The 18,586-nt window shown below is 50.8% G+C and overlaps 1 protein-coding gene across 1 annotated transcript in view; it reads right to left on the bottom strand.

Annotated features, from left to right (window-relative positions):
* Window positions 1–486: 486 nt before the first annotated feature.
* PARP1 (poly(ADP-ribose) polymerase 1) overlaps window positions 487–18,586 on the bottom strand; it is a 42,141-nt gene continuing 24,041 nt past the window's right edge. The window contains exons 10-23 of the mRNA XM_007464171.1: window positions 18,048–18,290; window positions 17,676–17,744; window positions 17,355–17,487; window positions 15,295–15,490; window positions 11,131–11,259; window positions 8,031–8,114; window positions 6,436–6,558; window positions 5,759–5,887; window positions 4,184–4,282; window positions 3,526–3,678; window positions 2,437–2,564; window positions 1,592–1,653; window positions 901–1,015; window positions 487–608 (exon numbers count right to left, since the gene is read on the bottom strand). Of these exons, the coding sequence (XP_007464233.1) occupies window positions 527–608; window positions 901–1,015; window positions 1,592–1,653; window positions 2,437–2,564; window positions 3,526–3,678; window positions 4,184–4,282; window positions 5,759–5,887; window positions 6,436–6,558; window positions 8,031–8,114; window positions 11,131–11,259; window positions 15,295–15,490; window positions 17,355–17,487; window positions 17,676–17,744; window positions 18,048–18,290 (1,745 nt within the window). The 3' untranslated portion in view covers window positions 487–526. The remainder of the gene's footprint in view (window positions 609–900; window positions 1,016–1,591; window positions 1,654–2,436; window positions 2,565–3,525; window positions 3,679–4,183; window positions 4,283–5,758; window positions 5,888–6,435; window positions 6,559–8,030; window positions 8,115–11,130; window positions 11,260–15,294; window positions 15,491–17,354; window positions 17,488–17,675; window positions 17,745–18,047; window positions 18,291–18,586) is intronic.

Genomic DNA, 18,586 nt, shown 5'->3' on the forward strand with positions numbered 1-18,586 from the left:
AAAGGATGACAACAAATGCAAAATAAAAAAGGATATTTAAATAGTATGAAATTAGTTTTTATTTTAACCTCAAAATAAATGCTTAACATTTTTCCAAAACTAAAGACGAACACTTAGAAATAAGGGCGGAAGATTATTTTTTCCTTCCCTGGGGAAACCAGTAAGGCAGACGTTCTAACGTGGCTTGCAAGGTTCTTTCATTGGACTAGTCTAGACACACAGAAAAACCCTCCCCAACTTTTCCTCTATTGTTAGCTGTACCTACCAGGGTTATGGCTGGCAGGAGAAAAACCCAAAGCAACCCCCGCCCCGCCCCCCGCCCCACCCCAGCAACACAAACAAGGGATTTGAAAAGTTGGGAGAATCATTTAACATGTGACCTAGTGTTCATATAAAATCCCTTCTAAGGAGGTTTAGTGAAGGTGCTATCCCTCGGCAACTCAGCTCAAGTTCCTGCCTGGTCAGTCAGTACAAAGCACGTCAGGCGAAGTCACACCGCAGTCACTGGGCTGCCACGCCTCACAGCTCACCAGAGGGAGGTCTTAAAGTTGAACTTCAGCTTCAGCAGATACTTCAGACTGACCTGAGCAATATCATAAACAATGTACCTGGAGGGGAAGCGTGTCAAGGTACAAACGGTTCCACGCGGAGTGTGCTTGCTGCCGCTAAGCCGGCCTGCTGGCCACACCCTGCAAACCCTCACCGCGGGGTGTGGGGGGGTGGGGGGGTGTGGGGGGTGTGTTCAGGTCTCTCACCACGACCGGGGAGACCACTGCGGGGAACGACACACAACAGGATAGTCTCTAGCCAGCCCACCCCAGGTTAACTGGCTGCGTATCAGTGACTCCACAGCCCCAGAACATTCCTTTGGGCTCACACAGCACACTCGTAAAAGGATACTCGTTATACAGTAGACAGGTGTCGTTAACACCAGATGAAATCCCGGTCCCAAGAGGAACCTCTACACCGTCCATAGTAATACTAGCTGAAGGGTCAGGGGTAGTTTTGCCTAAACCTGCAAAACAGAAGGCAGAAGTGATATGATTTGTGGCAACTGATGTTGAAAATGCTCCAGAGAGATGAGATCTATGTGTTCACTTAAAAGACACACAAATCCCATCCCACACTGCATCCTTCTCCCAGACATAAAGCTGTAGGTATATTATCAAGTTCCAGGGTGTCAGCCTTAACTGATTTTCAGAAGCGTAGCAGTGCCCCTGGCCCGCTTTCTGTCGAGCAGGATCCCAAAGCCCTCCCTTCAACTAGTCAGTAGGAGGTCCTAATCATCACGGGCTACGAGCTGCATCAATCCAAGAAGCTCCAGGTACCACTATGCCACCAGAGGTCCCTCAATGCTGAAGCTAAGAATCAGGTTAAAACCCAGAGCCAGTGCACCTGGTTACTGGAGCTCCAACCAGGACTCTTCTATGGCATTTGTGATACTAGTGGCAGGCACAGAGAGACTTTTTTTTTTTTTAATGAACCTGTAACAGCTAGCCACAGGAACTGTGGCTTTGGGGGAAAGAAAGCCCCCTCCCTGCGCCATCCAGGGTGCCTGGGGCTGCAGCAGCAAGTTTCTGAAACACATTACCTTTGACACTGTGCTTGCCCTTGGGTAACTTGCTGATATGTGAAGCATGCTTCAGTTCATACCTATTTAAGAGAAGACAGGTTCAGAAAAGCCTCCAAGGTCACTGGGCTCTCAAACCAACAGTATGACTAGCAGAGCAAGGCCACGGGAGCTGCTGAGATAAACACTCAGAGAACCCAGTCCACCTTCCCTGCTAGGAACTCCCTCCTTCTCTGGTTCTAGAAACTGATGGTGCAGCCCCTTTTGAACGGTTTATGCCCATGATCACTGCCATGGGGCCGCTTTCAGGAAAGGGCCTGTTTGGAGCTGTGGTGTGGCTGGCCATTCTGGAGGTTTCTGTCCAGCTCATGAACCTGGGACCCCTCCTGGTCTGTTACATAACCCTGCTCTTTTTGGGTTATGGTTGATAGGACCAAGGTGGACAATCAATCGAAGCTGGGCCAATCAGACTTCCTCTGTAGGGAATCTGGAACTGGGACTGAGATTCCAGTTCAATCTGAGTTGGTCTCAGACAGAAAATGTACACATCAGCAGGGGGACAGGGGCCATGAGGTGACCATCCTTCGTGCAAGTCAACCTCTCTGTTTCGCAGCCCACAGAAAGAATGGACACTGCCAGTTCCTGAGGCCTGGCTGTATTCCTGTCCTTGGTCTTGTGAGGCGTTCCTGTATCTTGTTTGCTTAACATGCACTGGCGTCTGACACCCACTGCCTAACTGGTGGGTCCTCTTAATCATGGTGGGGAATTCTCAGGATCAACCCCCAGCCAAGGGAAGCTCTCCTTCCTACAGCTCACCCCATCCACCCCCATCAAGTGCCACCAGCCCCAAAGCCAGGGTTACTCACATGTTTCCAAGGGCAACTTCTCCCAACAGGATTAAGCCTATTGGGTCTCCCTGGGATGTGTGGCAGTAGTTGGCACTCTTAGAGACCATGTCGGCGAAATAGATCCCCTTACCAAACATGTAGCCTGTCTGGAGGGATGGAAAAGGGACAGCTGAAGACCTTCTCACGGCAAGGTAGCAGCAACACCTACTGACTGCGTGTCCCCACTTCCCACAGCGCCCCCGGGAGGCGGTAGAGGCCCATGATCCAGAGCAGGCTGTTCAGATGCCAGCTCTACCGGGTACCCAGGGGCTGGAAGTTACCTAATCTCTCTGGACCCCACTTCCTTCTCTGAACTGGGGGAAAGCACCCCAGGGGGCTGCTGTGAAAATTAAATGAGTTAATAACAGCTTCTCAGACCAGCGCCTGGCACGTGTGAACACCCAGTAAACGTGGCTATTATACTTATTCCTTTTTGTAAGTGAAAACGAGGTTCAGAGAGGTTAGGGCGTTTGCTACCACACAGCACTCGTGAGTCCGGTCATTAAGCCTCTTTGCTCCCCTAGTTTTACAAGTACAAAACGAGGGGCTTGGAAGACGAGGGGCTTGCAAGACTAGTCCTAAGTCCCTGACCTGGTGGGTCACGTCTACAACCCAGCAGGTGACACAGCAATCGCGCAGGTCTGGGTCAGGCTCTACTCGTATAGGCACATTTCGCGGAGGCATGTGCTGAAGCTCAAGGAGGTGCCCCGCTGGGAGGTGGGAGAGGCAGGTCTGAACTCAGCCTGGCCTGCGGCCAAAGTCTGCTCTCTGTCAGTCAACACACCCAATTAGCATTCAAAGCAGGGCCTGGACATTTACTTCCTTTGTTCCAGAAACTCTGCTTGATACGTGTGCGGCTATGCTCTCAACAGTGAGGGTCAGGAGAGGGACATCTGGCAACATTCACGTTATCAACCATGGCTACACCTACATCTTTAAACAAGGCCCCTTATTCACTGGGGCATGTGCACTTCTCACGCAAGCACCCACAAAGCTCTGGTGGAGACAGCAGCAGAAACAGGCACTGCCCCCGCCTCTCTCCCCACAGCTCCCGGGCCAGGCACGTACCACAGGTGCTTCAGGTGGGGCTATCCGGAGACCCTGGGACAGGATCCCAGCGAAGTTGGTGGTCCTGGACCCGTGCCACAGCAACCTTCGGTTATGCAGCTGCTTAAACGGCTTGTAACGCTGGCTCTCTCCTTCACGCTCTATCTTAAAGATCTGGTCGGAGCATTGTATAAAGGAGAGAGGCAGGAGGAACCACTTGTCACTCTGGTTAACTGGAGATCTGACTAGACACAGGAGAACCGACCAGCTGTCTGTTCCCAGAGCTGGAACACTTTAAGGCCTTTTGCAGTAGGCAAGGTGTTTCAATCAGGCTGGGACGGAGCAACGCTGCTACTCAAGGTCCCATTTAGCAGAGACTAGCTATTAAAATTAATGCTACGTGTAGGTGCACACTTGAGGCACTTTATTTTGGATCTCTGATAACAGTTCTGATTGCAAAACTAGGTTTTGCGGTAGGAAATGTCTTTTAAAAACAGAATAAAAAGCCAACCCCAAACCATAGGACTAGGAACTTTTGTGTTCCACAAACAACTGAGTCGCTTCCTCTGGTGATTTAAAGCAAAGTTAACTGCTCCTTCCTCCCCAGGCCCAGGTCGGAGGAATGAGCAGGGAAGAGCTGGCAGGACACAAAGGGGGCGGAGGGAGGAGAGAGCCTTACATCGACGACTTCCAAGTCATAGGCGTTGTGTGTGGTCGCGTGAGTGTTCTTAACATACTTCCTAATGATCTCAGCCTCTTCAGAATCTTTGTCCACCACCTAGAAGGAAGGCGCCTGGAAATTAGAGCAAGGGAGACCCCAAGAGAGCCGCACAGAGGCAGGAAGAATAATCACAGGCTCAGCTGATGCACAGGTAATAAACGGCCCACGTGGAGCCCGGGCGGGACAGAGCCAGCCTGTGTTCCGAGCCCTACCACGCTTGTTCTGGGGCAGCTGCCAAGCCAGTGCCCCCACCTCCCCAGGCATCGGCTTCTTCATCACCTATCTGGATGAGCCCAGTGTTCCTTCTGCCTTAAAACACTGTGCTTTGGGATATCAGGAAAGCTAGAAACACGGGGCTCACTGTCTGGGAAGGGGGAGCCTCTAGAACACGGAGCTGGCTCTCAGGTAACACTCCGGGTCACCAAGAGTTAAAACACCGGGGCCAGGAGGCACCCTGCAGTCAAGACTTGCAATGAAAAGCAGCAGGGATCCCACGGACTACCGGGGGTTTTTGACGATGGGGATGAATATGCTCCATCTCTGCTGGATCCTCAGGGCCGTGCACATCGTGGCTCAGAGCAAACACCCACCAAATAACCATCAAGTCATGGAATCTCTGCCTAAATAAATGAGTGTGTTATGGGAAATACAACATGTGTTCTCTTACATTTTCATGCTCTTATCCAAAGTTAAGAGAATTCAGGAATTCTGGTCTTCCTCATTGCCTCTTAATTAAACGGCTTCAGAATCATAGATGGAGAAAATAAACAACCCCTTCACGATGAACCAGGCCGTTTGGTGTCCTACCCTGCATACACCCACAGACCTGTACTTTGTCCTAAGCACGGAGCAGAGACTCTTTCAGTCACGTAAACACACGACACCAGGCTCAACAGCTCCTGGTGCACTTGAACCTACTAATGCTGCAGGGAAGGACACAGGGGCTGAGGAAGAGAGATGTGAGACTGGGCTCAAGGCCAGGGCAAGCTCGGAGCTGAGGCAAACATTTCTCCTCCGGGTGGCCTAGGCAGGGTGATTGCTGCCCAAGCCTCCAGCACACCCAAGTTCAACGACTACGTGCACCAGTCGAAGAGCCACTTCGACTCCAGAGGACATGAACCCAGGCACCATAGTTTTATTACAGCTGCCATCAGGCACGTCTACGTCTCAAGTAGGATACCAGTAACAGATCCTACACAGTTCACACCTCAACAACCTCCAAAAACAGAGAGCCTCTCTAGATTAAGGGGAAAAACTTTAAGGCCCCACAAAAACAGGTCTTTACACTCAGTTGAGGCCTTGACTTGGAAGCCTGCCTCGCAAACAAGGTGCTTCTTTACCAGTGAAATGCTCTGAGGTTCTCAGAGTATCACAAGCAGCAACACCTGGGAACCTGTTAGGACGGTCAATCCTCGGACCCCAGCAATCTGTTCTAACAAGCTCTCCAGGAGATCCTGACGCACATTCAAGTTTGGGGACCACTGCTCTTGGGATGAAGGGTTTGGATGCTTCACAAAGGGTAGGCCCTGTTACCATGATGTCAGTTCTGAGCTTCTCATAGTTGACATCGATGGGGTCCTTGCTGCTGTCATCAGAACCACCCCTGAGCAGACTGTAGGCCACCTCGATGTCCAGCAGGTTGTCCAGCATTTCCACCTTGGCCTGGAGGAACACAAGAAAAACCCTGAGCTAAGGACCAAGGTGAGGGAAAGACTCACCCAGGTAACCTCCAACACAGACAGTGAAGAGGTGCCTCCTAGCTGCTCAGGGACAGCCCGTCATCCGTTCACAGATGAACACTCCTAAGGATTTCTGGAATGCTAAGGAGGCTGGGAGAAGAGGCAGAAGCCACACGGTGATGGTAAGAACGGTCTTTCCTCTTGCACGCACTGGTTGACAGGTGGGGACTGATCACTGGCTCCCTTATGGAGCAGGGAGGGAAAGCAGGGAGGAAGACGCTCCCTCTCTCCTAAGGCTCCTTTTCCCCAGACTGACGTGGTCCAGGAAGGGCAGGAAAAACCAACCGTTCTACCCTTGGGCAGGCTCCTAATACGGGTAGAAACCCCACTTCAAAACGAGGGCCCAGTGGTGGGCCTCCAGCACTGGCCACTGCCCTCAGGGATCGTGACATGGAGGGGCAGTGGCACAGGAGCGACACCCAGCCCTGCAAAGCCCGGGACCCGGGGCTCCCTGCTGGGCCTCGGTGATACCTGCACGCTGTCTGAGCTGCTCAGGAGCGGAGGCTTCTTCATCCCGAAGTCGTGGGGGATCAGGGTGTAGAAGCGATTTGAGAGATCCAGGATCTGGGAGTCGCTGCTGCCCTGGGACACTGCCTTTAGGAGAGGGGACAGAGGGAACAGACTGAAGCAGCACTGAGTCCCCAGCACCTGGCTGGGCTTTCTCCTCTGGAAGCTGGGTGCCGCAGCCGAGTCCCGAGGCAGCCTGAGGCGCGCACAGGCCAGGAAACCTCCTTCCTGGGATGTCACTCAACTGGGCGGTGGCAGGATCTCATCCTCAAACTGGGCGGCTTGGCACACACGGGGCTTCTCGTACACAACTTCACTTGTACAGAGAGCTGTGTAGTTACAGACATATAAACCTCCACCACTCCGCAAAACGTCACCTGCGGCATCTAGGTGGTGGGCTCATGGCTTTCAACTTTTTGTATGTTTGTAAACATTTCATAATAAAATGTTGAAAGGGAGAAAACCCCCCACCGCTACCAAATTCAGTCAGGCCCCTTTGGCCACTGACCTTCATCTTTAAGGTGGGGAATTCGTCTTTGGTGCCCCCGGAGGGCCACGGCCAGGCACAGAAAGGCGAGCCCCTCCCTATGCTGCAATGCCAATTAGTGCTCTATGCAGAAGGTGCTCAGTAAATGCACAAAGAAATGGAGGAGCTGGACGAGTCACTGCATACTTGGCAGACACCCTAGGGGCCTACAGGATGGTAGAGGGGCAATGACTTGGCACCCTGCAGGCACGAAGCTCCAAGTCTGCTTCTCACTGTGACACGGGCTTATCCACATCCTAAACCTCTGCCTGTGCTGCAGTTTGCTCTGTGCTATGGGCAAAGGACACCACCCCAGGCCCTCCGCCTGAACATTCTGGAACAGGAAAGAGCCTGGGCTGAGGAAAGCCTTCCAGGTCTCAGGCAGTGGATAACAAGGAAAGGGGTCACTGCTCAGGACCGGCTGTAACCAGATTTAAGTGCTACATTTCAGGGCCTCCTCTCCAGCACCAGCCAGAGCCCACCTCCCTGGTCCCACTTCAGTCTGTTTGCTTTTCTTCTTTCACACGCCACTCCCAAATACAAGTGGAACCCTCCAGCCCCTTCAGGGCAGAGGCTTAAATCAGGCTCCGGGGACTGGGGGACGTTGGAGATGCTCAGCAAATTGATGTTGAATGAACATAAATGAAAGAAAGACAATACTTAACTTCCTATTTGATGATTTCCTAGTAACTGCAAAATAAACTCAGCTTCTCTTAAGGACACACAAAATAAAAATCAGAACATTTTTATGAGGCAGGAGAACGAAATTCCTCATTAGGTGTGCAGGGAGCTTACTGCATAGCTGATAACTGAAAACACCGCTAAACCATCAGTACTGTGACCATCTTTTTGCAAGTGGCAGGCGCTTGTCATACTTGTTGAGTTGAAAACATCTAAATCATCACGAATCAGTACGCCTGTTTCATGTAGCCTTGAGTAAATGTACTGCTGCGTGCTCTCCATCACCCCCTGCCGTGACAGGCCAGCCAGGAGACCCCCTGCGCAGCTGAGGAGAGGTGGGTCCCTCGCTTACCTGCTGGACCTCACTAAGGATGGAGTACGCAGCCTGGATCTGCCTTTTGCTCAGCTTCCCCAAGGGCATCTTCTGAAGGTCAATCTGAGGAGACAGGGGTATTTTTCCCTTTGAAAGCACTGTGCGGCGAGATGATGGGAGAGCCAGACCAAGCGGCACCCCAGGCCTCCTGGGCCCTTACAGAAGCAGTCACAAGTCTTTCTGGTCCTCCCGGGGACAGCCGGTGACCCAGCTCCACAGGCTTTGCAGCCTCGCCCCCACTGCAGGGGACAGGAGTCTGTGAGGGAAGATTCTGGCTCACTGCCATTTACGGCAGGGAAAAGCCAAGCAGGGCTCGCCCACCTCTGCACTCAGTCCGAAACAGCCCCACGCTTCTGCAAGAAGGTGACAGCAGGACTCCCATCTAATTCCAAAGTGAGGACGAAGGTGCACCCTCCCTGGGGTCTCAGAGCCAACGCCATTCCCACCCGGAAAATAAGAACCATAAAGCGGTGAAAATTATTTTTAAGAGGACACACCCCTGAACATACATGCTTATACCAAATCAACAGTGTGCCCTTCAAATCAGTCACCCCAAAGGTTAAACATCCGTCCCTACGACAGTGCTGCTCACAATACCTTGGGAATCAGCATCCAGGGAGGTGGCAAGCTGGCTGCAGCGGCAGAAGCATGAACTCTGGGGGCCGAGGCCTGGTCGCCAGCTAGCGGGCGAGGCACCCGCTCCCCGTGGGAGCGACCTGCCCGAACGCTGCCTCGGCCCCTCTCCCGCCTCAGTGCCGCACGGGGCCCCTCACCCTGAAACCTGAGCCACTGTCTCCACGGCTGTTCCCAGTGGACCCTCTGAGCTGCCGGCCCCAGCACTGCACCTTGCCCGTCTTGACATCTCTAGCACCTGCAGGGCCTGGAACAAAGACTGAGCTGGATAAGCACTTGAGAGATGAGACCACTACGCCGATTAAATGAAACAGGATGTGAAAGTGCTCACAGCCCATCAGGTACCGATCAGGGGCCAGTGGTGACAGCGTCTAATGATGACAAGCTATGGCACATCAGCGTCTCTGTACCCTCAGTACTGTCCATCCCCAGGGGAGAGCTGGTTTCTGGGAAGAGTTAAATAGTTGGCGCTCAGTCCGGGGAAGGAGGTGGATAATGTGTTCTGAGCCAAGACCACAGTAAAATAAAAGAACAGAGTGACCTTAGCATGGACTGAGTTGGCTCTAAAGCAATTCTAAAGAAGGAACTCCGGAAGATGGTCTGACCAAGGGCGGCGTGACCAGAGTGAGAGCACAGGCTCTGAGGGGAGCGACTTCCCTGAGCTGTATCATTTCGGTGTTTATTTAAAAAAAGACCTGGTCTCTCTAACCGACACGCTCAACACACACACAAAGGCCACAAGAACAGGAAGAGGGCTCAACCAACACAAGCTGCCTCCCCTCCTGACTGTGGGCTGGGGGCAGGGGCTCCACAGCAGCTGCGCTTAGGGAGAAAGTGAAAAGTGGGAGCGATGCCATGGGGTCAGGGCACTGAGAGCCACAGCTGCAGCCAGAGGGAGGCTTCGAGAGCTGTAGCCAGGACCCTGGATACAGCACACACCCTCCAGACCTCAGCTGGGACTCTGCTCTGGGCTCAGGACTCACCCGCCTTACAGGGAGCGCTCAGTTCCCCTGGGCACCATGTTTACTCATCTACCTGGCCACCCAATCCCACGTAGAGCCCATCAGGCTGGGAGCGGGCGCCCCACTCTCCACATTCTCAACACAGGCTGCCTTCCAGCAGCAGGCCCCTGGCCCTCTGCTTCCTGCTAATCAACTAGTTCCCTGTCTTGAGTGTAAAACAAGCTAAAAAAAAAGAAATGTACTTTTCACAGAAAGAGACTGGGTCTGACCACAGTTGAGAAATTCTATGAATCACAGATAAGCCAGAGCACAGGAAGCCGGAAATGATACGTGGGACATTTCTTTTGAAACGTTAATGAAATGAAGTTGCCTCTTGCCCTCCTCCCCACCTCCGCACATCTCTCCGCCAGCATTCCTGGTGAGCCCACCCACAAGCTGTTCAAACTAGTCAGACCTCCCAGACAGAAGTCAGGTTGTTTATCTGTTTGAACAAGACATCCGCACAAGCCCTGGCTATCTTCAAACCCATTAGGGGTTTCCTAGGAGGTGACCCAACACTCAGTTTTCTAACAACAGTGGAGCCTGAGCAGTCCTGCCAGGCTGAGCTCCAGACAGGGAGATACCGGGCTGAGGAAGAGAGGCTGCCAGTGGTTTATAGCACTCAGATTCGTCCCGCCCCCCTCCAAGGCTGCCCCGAGCCTCCAGGAAGGCCCTGGGAAGAAGCAGGGAGGGAGCAAGCCGGCGAAGGGGTGTAAAGACCAAGGCCGATCTGCAACTCTTGCTCTCTCTGCTGGTCCTTGCTTGTTTTTCAGAGCAGCATGAAGCTTCTGGGCTCGGTGGCTGGAGAAGAGGGGAGAGTCTGTTTGCCAGCGAGATACCAGCAGCGCCTGGACCACCTCTGTGGGAATGCCCCTTGGGTCAGCACTCAAGAGCCCTGGTGCCAGAGGCAGCAAGAACAAGGGGCCCTTCTGCACTCATTCCCCAGGGAAACAAACTGAAAACGCCTGGCCTTGGCCAGGGTCCCCGCCACTTTTCCTGGACAAAAACAAATACCATCACCCCCATCCCACCCAGCCCAATCTCTCCTTAAAAACAGCTGGTATGAATTTTATCTGATGAAGCAAGTGTCAGAAGCTCTCTGCATTTCTGTCAATGCTGGTTACAGCAGTTCTTTTACTGTAAGTGGGCTGTCTTGGACTTCCCATGACAGCTCCACGTGGCCCGTTTGGTTGGGCCACGAAAGACCATGCCCACACTCCATCATGGCAACGAGGGGAAAAGTGCAAGTGGGTCCAGGGACCCAGGGCACAACACACCATCTATTTCACAGCAGGCCAACGATCCTCTGCAAAAGAGCAAGCACCCCAGGCCTCAGAGTTCCTGCATGTCTCAGGCTGAAGACCAGCCACCAAACTCGTTGCCAACTCGGCACTCAAATCATCAACACCAGCAAACGCTCACAAATAAAACAAAAGTGCAGTAACCTCATACTCCACCATGGCTTTCTTCATACTTTCCACATCAAAGATCATCTTAATGAGGTCCTGCACTGGCTTGGGGAGCTTGGACTTGGTGCCAGGGTTTACCGTCAGCTTCTTTACTGCCTCTTCATCCTTTAGGGAAAAAAGAAAATCAGGAAGGGACACAATTAAACAACCTAAGCAAAGTGGTGGTGGTGTTTGGCAGAGAAAGGACACAGGATGGAGCGCCACCAGCCAAAAAAAAAAGCTGAGTGTTAATCAAAAAGGCTTGGCATTAGTTGCCAGGAGAAGCATGTATGAATGTGTACAGGACCAGATACTTGCTGTGCACCCCTCCAAGTCCTCTTGGCTGCTCCAGATTCTTATTCCAGACGCCACTGAAGCATCCAGCTCTGTACAGGCAGATCCGCAGGCACCCACACTCCCCTCATGCCCTCAGCTCCTCCCTCACGGCCTCCCATGCCGGCGTTGCTGGTGCCCTGTGTCTGGGAACCTGCCCGGGCCCACTCATGCCCAACCTGGAAGTGCTGGGCAGCTATGAGGGTGATCCTTGGACCCAGGGGACACTGGACTGATGGACAAATCTTGTCTCCTTTCTTCTCTTGCCCTGCCTCCCCCAAGACTGAATCCACACAGCCTTCTCTATAGTGCCAGAGGACCAAGCTAACAGCCGACTTCCAGCCAGGCAGCTAAAGCGCATCCCAGCATCAACCCTCCCAAGTCTGCACCCCTCACCCCTGTTCCCTAGGATTGCTCTTCCTAATATTCTACTAGCACAGGACTTTACCCCTGCCATCCGGGGAATCTAGGCTGAGCCAAGACCCGGCTATTCTGAAAATGCCTTAACCCTTCTCACGTTTGAACCCACAAGGGCAGGGATTATGACCATACAACTAACTGTGTTTGGTATTTGTTTTGAATGAAGGTAACTGGCATTGGGCCTTGAGCCTGGAATCTGCTTGGCTTAACAAAGCTGCAGAGAGGAACCTGTGTGCTAGTGTTCAGGGCTGCTGCTGTCAGGGGCACAATACATCTACTCTTAATGCTGAAACACAAGTCTTAGATGCATTCTTATCCTCTAGCTCAGTGGTCCCCAATCTTTTTGGCACCGGTTTTGTGGAAGACAATTTTTCCTCGGACTGGGGGTGGGGGGATGGTTTCAGGATGATTCAGGTGCATTACATTTATTGTGCACTTTATTTCTATTTTTAGTACACTGTAATATATAATGAAATAACTACACAACTCACCATAATGCAGAATCAGTGGGAGCCCCCAGCCTGATTTCACTTGCCACTCACTGATAGGGTTTTGATATGAGTCTGCAAGCAATTGATTTATTATGGTCTCTGTGCAGTCAAACCTCTCTGCTGATGATCTGTATTTGCAGCCGCTCCCCAGCGCTGGCATCACCGCCTCAGCTCCACCTCGGATCATCGGGCATTAGATTCTCATAAGGAGCGCGCCACCTAGATCCCTTGCGCACACAGTTCACAGTAGGGCTCCCACTCCTATGAGAATCTAACGCCGTCGCTGATCAGACGGGGGCGGAGCTCAGGCGGTAACGGGAGCGATGGGGAGCGCGTGTAAATAGAGATGAAGCTTGGCTCGCTCGCCTGCCCCTCACCTCCTGCTGTGCGGCCCGGGTTACTCGCAGGTACTGGTCCGTGGCCCAGGGATTGGGGACCCCTGCTGTAGCTGTAACTTCACTGAAGGCAAACTATTAGTATGTTAAAAAGCCTTATTTAAATACGTATACTCTGTGACCTGGTAACTCGATCTCTAATGATAACAAGCACAGAGGTAAGTATATCAGCATCATTATAGCAAATACCTGGAAATAATCTAAATATCTAATTGGGGCATGGGAGGGTGTTGTTTGGTAAATCACAAATAATGGCCACCCACAGGATGGAATTCTATACAGACTTAAGAAATGATGCTCTAGTTCAGTGCAGTTTAATACAGTAGTCACTGGTTTTGACATGTGGCCACTCTGAATTGAGCTGTGTTGTAAGAGCTAAAAATACACCAGCTATCAAATATTCAGTTAAAAAAAAAAGGTAAAAATATCTCAATGATATTAATATATCAAAATGATAATATTTTGGATATTCTGGGTTAAATACATAACTAGTATTAATTTCACTGTTTCATTTTGCTTTTTAAAATGTAGCTACTAAAATATTTAAAATTGCCTAAGTGGCTGCCTCTCTCTCTCTGTTGGACAGCATTGCTCTAGAAGGCATGGGGAAATGCTCCTAGAACAGTAAGGCCAAAAGCTGGTGGTGGCAACACAGTATGTAAGGAGGGACTCCAGTGTTACAGTGGGGACAAGTAGCTGTGAAGTGAAAGAAGTATATAAAGACATACACCATGATTTTAATTCTTTGTGCCTCTGTCGTTCTCAAAATTTTCTAAACCAAATACAGTTGACCCTTGAGCAACTCAGGGACTAAGGGCATTAACCTTCTGTGCAGTTGAAAATCCGAGAATAACAGAGTTGGTCCTCCATATTCCTGGTTTCTCCCTATCCTCAGTGCTGCATCCGTGGATCCAACCAACCATGGATTGTGTGGAACTGTAGTATTTACTAATGAAAAAAATTCCACATGTAAGTGGACCCATGCAGTTCAAACCTGTGTTGCTCAACTGCATATATTTTTGAAATGGGAAAAATAAACTCACTAAGGGGCACTGCTGAGTTAGACCAAGTCTGTGCAACTCTAAACTCCCAAGTTCTCCACCTCAACATTATACAACAGCTAATTTCTATTTTTAATGGTAGAGCTCATGACACTCTCTATAATAGAGAATTCCCCCTTTAAGACATGTTAGGCCTCAAAAATTTGGAATTAAAGCTGTGACATCTACAAATCTCTTTCTTTCTGCAATATAAGCATGCACCACTCCCCATTATAAAAGCAGTTAAGTTTTCATATAAAAACAAGGTGGGACTTCCCTGGTGGCACAGTGGTTAAGAATCTGCCTGCCAATGCAGGGGACACGGGTTTGATCCCTAGTCCGGGAAGATCCCATGGGCTGCGGACCAACTAAGCCCGTGGGCCACAACCACTAAGCCTGCGCTCTAGAGCCCGCGAGCCACAACTACCGAAGCCCACGTGCTGCAACTACTGAAGCCCGTGCACCGCAACAGAGAAGCCACCGCAACGAGAAGCCCGCCCACCGCAACGAAGAGTAGCCCCCGCTCGCTGCAGCTAGAGAAAGCCCACACGCAGCAACGAAGACCCAACACAGCCAAAACTAAAAATAAATAAAATAAAATAAAATAAAAACATGGTAAGCATTTTGTGAAAAACCAATGGCCACCAAACTATCAGCCAAGAGACAACGGAACGCTGTCTGGTAATATATAGGCAGATGGTCAAGCAACAAATATAAATAATGGGAAATTATTAGGAAATAATTTGGGACTAAAAACTGGGGCCTACTGGAGCACGTCAAGTCACTATAATTCTATCTTGATGATGATAAAGCAAGTCACGTGATCTATGATTCGACATAGCTTGAGATAAGAAACCTCACCTGGAATCTGTGAATTACTCCCTGTTGTGTTTAGGGAGCAACGTCAAAGACTGTTCCTCCTTGACAGTCTTAAAAATGCTCAAACTGCCTGTTCTCATCTAAGCGCCATCTCATATTTCATGGTGTAGATTCTATTCATGAAAGGGTGCTGGATTTTATGAAATGCTTTTTCTATGTTTATCAGGATGACTATGTGGCTTCTGTCCTTTATTCTATTCACGTTATATTACATTGACTTGACTTGCATGTTGAAGCAACCTTGCACTGCTGGGATAAATCCCACTCAGTCATGGTGCATGAATCCTCAAGTGCTGCCAGACTCAGTTTGTTAGTATTTTGTTGAGGATTTTGCATCTACATTTATAAGGATATCGGACTGGAGTTTTCTCGTGATGTCTTTGTTCGTCTTTGGTATCGGGATAATACTGGTCTCACATAATGAGTTGAAGAGTGTTCCCTCCTCTTCTCTCTTTTGGAAAAGTTTATGAAGGACCAGTATTAATTCTTTAAACATTTGATAGGATTCACCAATGATGCCATCTGATCCACGGCATGTGTTTAAAAGAACAGTGTCCCTTCCTTTTATCAGAACTAGAAGGTGTAAGAGCATTACGTGATTACCTGGCCATAGTCAATCTCCAGAGGGTAGAACTTTTTGGGGTATTTTGTGAAGTTTTTGGAGTGCCAGGCATTCCCGGTTTTCTCTTCATATAATTTCGTAAAATGCTCAATGGCATCCTCCTTGGATGGCATCTGCTCCAGCTTGTTACTACCAATTACCGTGCCCACGCGGCCCCAGGACCTGAATATCCAGTACCTGTGGGAGGAGAGAAGGAACATCAGATACAAGCTCACGGGTCAGCCTGCTGCATTTCAGGATGCGCTTCCCCTCCCTGCCATTCCCCTCCCGGGAGAAACAACTGCAAACACCCCAAAAGCATGGTGACTGACAAAGAGGGACAAAAGGAACTGGTATTACAGTGAAGGACCTTTATTTTACTTTTATTAAACTGAGCGTTGTAAGTTTAGAGTAATTTAAAAATGCGCTTCCAAACCATATTGGCAAATGGGCTCTAAAAAGTACCAAAGAACAGGTTAACCTTGGATCTGGCAGCCAAACTCGAGGAGTAAATCCTGAGGCCTGCAGAACTTTACACAAGAATATCCAGTTCTTCTCCCCAAAGAAACACGGCGAGCAACACTTGCAAGTCATGCGTTCGAGGTGATGCAACCATCAACGGCGTGTATTAAAAATAATGAAGAACCTTTGGCTCAGATCAGAGGCCGAGATGTGATGAAATGGGAGGGGGCGGGCCACTGGCCTGCAGGGTCAGCCACCTACAGACCCAGGCCAGCATCTTCAGTGTCTATCTCAACCTAGGGCCAAGTCTTGGGTACCCTGCGGGCTGTGCTGCCTAGCTTTGGGCGAGTTCATTTTTTTTTAGTGGAAATCATGCGTAGGTTAAATTTTACATCACAATAAACAGATATATTGGAAACCCAGAAAGATTTGGATGCATTTTAAAAATAAAACCAGAGATTTCAAAGAAGATTTGGGGCTTCCTGCTGGTTTTCTGGGCTACTGCCCAGAGAAATACAAATTCATTCTCTGCTGGGTTATTTCCCTCTGGAAATGTTTGGAAGACACCATGCTGACCTATCCTGAAAAAAACCTCCTGACTCTAACAGCCCACACTGTCCTTTCCCTCTAAAAACCAATAAATCTAGGCCATCAGAATAACGCCCATGTCCAAAATCACGATTAGAATTTGCTTGCTGGAGGTGGACAATTCTGTTCTCATTTGCCTGTTGTTTAACACACTCTGGCACTCAGCACATTTCCACAAAAACCCTATCCCTTCTCCTGCACTCCAATACACATCTAGCTTTTGCAAGGTATGTTTTACAAGCAATATACCCTACTTTGACCTTCTAATCTCCAGCAAGAGTAGGTAGTAAAGTAAATGACGCAGGATTTTATTTCTTCAGAAATTTTTAGTAGCCACACAGATATTGTGTGCTCTTTTAAGGGTCACTTCTGACATTCACATTTTCAATGAAAGGTTTAGTGAGATGTGAAGAGCCTGAGCCTGCCAGTGCCTACAACCTGCGGCTGGCCAAGATGCACCGGGCGCTGACTGTATCTCCCAGGGGCTGCCACTCTCACAGGGGTTTGCCTTTCAACGAGGAAAGCTTTTTGGATCTCCTGGAGTTCCAGTGTGTAAACTGTTTTCATTTGCTAAAAAGGAAAGGTCAGTTTAATATACGAAAGTGCTCCCCCCACCCCCTTAGAACTTAACACACCTTCCCCACTTACATGCAGCTCCTGTTCTGTGCTGGCTGCAATGAGGGCCCATCGACTTGGCAGAGAACTGCCCGTACTAGAAAAGTGTACATGGCCAAGCCAGCCCAGCCCCTCAGCACCCCAGAACTGGCTCTTACCTGCCTCCACTATGCTCAAAATAAAACAGATGCAAACCCAAACGCCTTTAGTAACTGGGGAGCCCGAGGTAACACTGATGAGTGAGGACACAAAGGCTGTCTGGGGGCGAGGGCCTCTTCCCTCCATCACTGCAGGCCTCACGACACACCCATGCTCTTCATGAGGTGGCTGGCTCCCCAGGAGCACTGAGAGCCTCTCAGGAGCACAGCTCTGCTGGACACTCCCGCCCTTGGCGCACCTGCTCTCTTTGTCATCCTCCAGGAGCTGCAGCTTGTAATAGGAGTTGGTCCCTTTAACGATGTCCACCAGGCCGAGGGTGGCACTGAAGACCTTCCCGCCTTTCTCCAGGACGTGTGCGCTGTGTTCCAGACCTGCCACGGACAGAGCTCCTGTGATGAGTCCCACAGGGAGAAGGGGGTCTGCAGGCTCCCCATAAGACGTGTGCGTTCTCAGGACCGGGGAGCCTTGAGGCCGGAGGGCGAGGCTCAGCCCTGTCCCACATGGTTTCCCTCATCAACGGGATGCCCACAGCTCACTCTGCTCACTCCCGTTCCCTTACCAGAATCAGGGTCGACAGCTGCTCCTCCTTTAAGAGTTAATTTCATTCTCTTTTCAGATTTGTTGGTACCTTGGAAGGGGATAGAGAAGTGCAAACATTAAATTAAAAATAAATAAAAAGTAAGGGGAAGGTGGCAGGCAGGGCGAGTGGGTCACCTTCACCTGTGTCAGATGTCAACATGGCATCTGTGTGCTGCCTCGCACCATCCTGCGCCCAGGGAAAACGAATGAGAAAACTGGTGTGGGCAGCGTTCAAAAGACCATTCGGGCGCAAAGGGAGAGGCTGTGCACAGGCGGACCTGGCCAGCCTGGCAGAGGCCACGGCCCCCGGCAGGGTGGGGCCACGGCAGGGCGGGGCAGCTCGGGGCCTCACCTTCCTCCTTGACGGGGCCCTTGCTCTTCTTGGAGAGCACAGCCCCCGACTTCCCCTTTGGGGCCACGGCTTCCACACGCTCTGCCTTCACCTCGGCCCCCCAGGGGGACAAGAGGTGGGTTGAGAGCAACTCCTGAAGGCTCTTGGTCGAGGCGGAGATGTCCTGGAGGAAATCCTCAGACACGACGCGGACGTTAGCTTCTTTTACTTCCTCCATCTTTTTATTCATCTTGTCGACCTCCTCTGTTCAAATCGGAGGGAAGGAACTTGGAAATCTCAAATCACTACACAGTTATTACTTGCTGGGTATTTCCCAACCCTCGTCACCCACAGCTCTCCTCTCCTTCAAAATCTAGTGCTTGGGGCTTCCCTGGTGGCGCGGTGGTTGGGAGTCCGCCTGCCGATGCAGGGGACGCGGGTTTGTGCCCCGGTCCGGGAAGATCCCACGTGCCGCGGAGCGGCTGGGCACGTGAGCCGTGGCCGCTGAGCCTGCGCGTCCGGAGCCTGTGCTCCGCAACGGGAGAGGCCACAGCAGTGAG

Source organism: Lipotes vexillifer, unplaced genomic scaffold, assembly GCF_000442215.2.
Source record: "Lipotes vexillifer unplaced genomic scaffold, Lipotes_vexillifer_v1.1 scaffold64, whole genome shotgun sequence".
Lineage (NCBI taxonomy): Eukaryota > Metazoa > Chordata > Mammalia > Artiodactyla > Lipotidae > Lipotes > Lipotes vexillifer.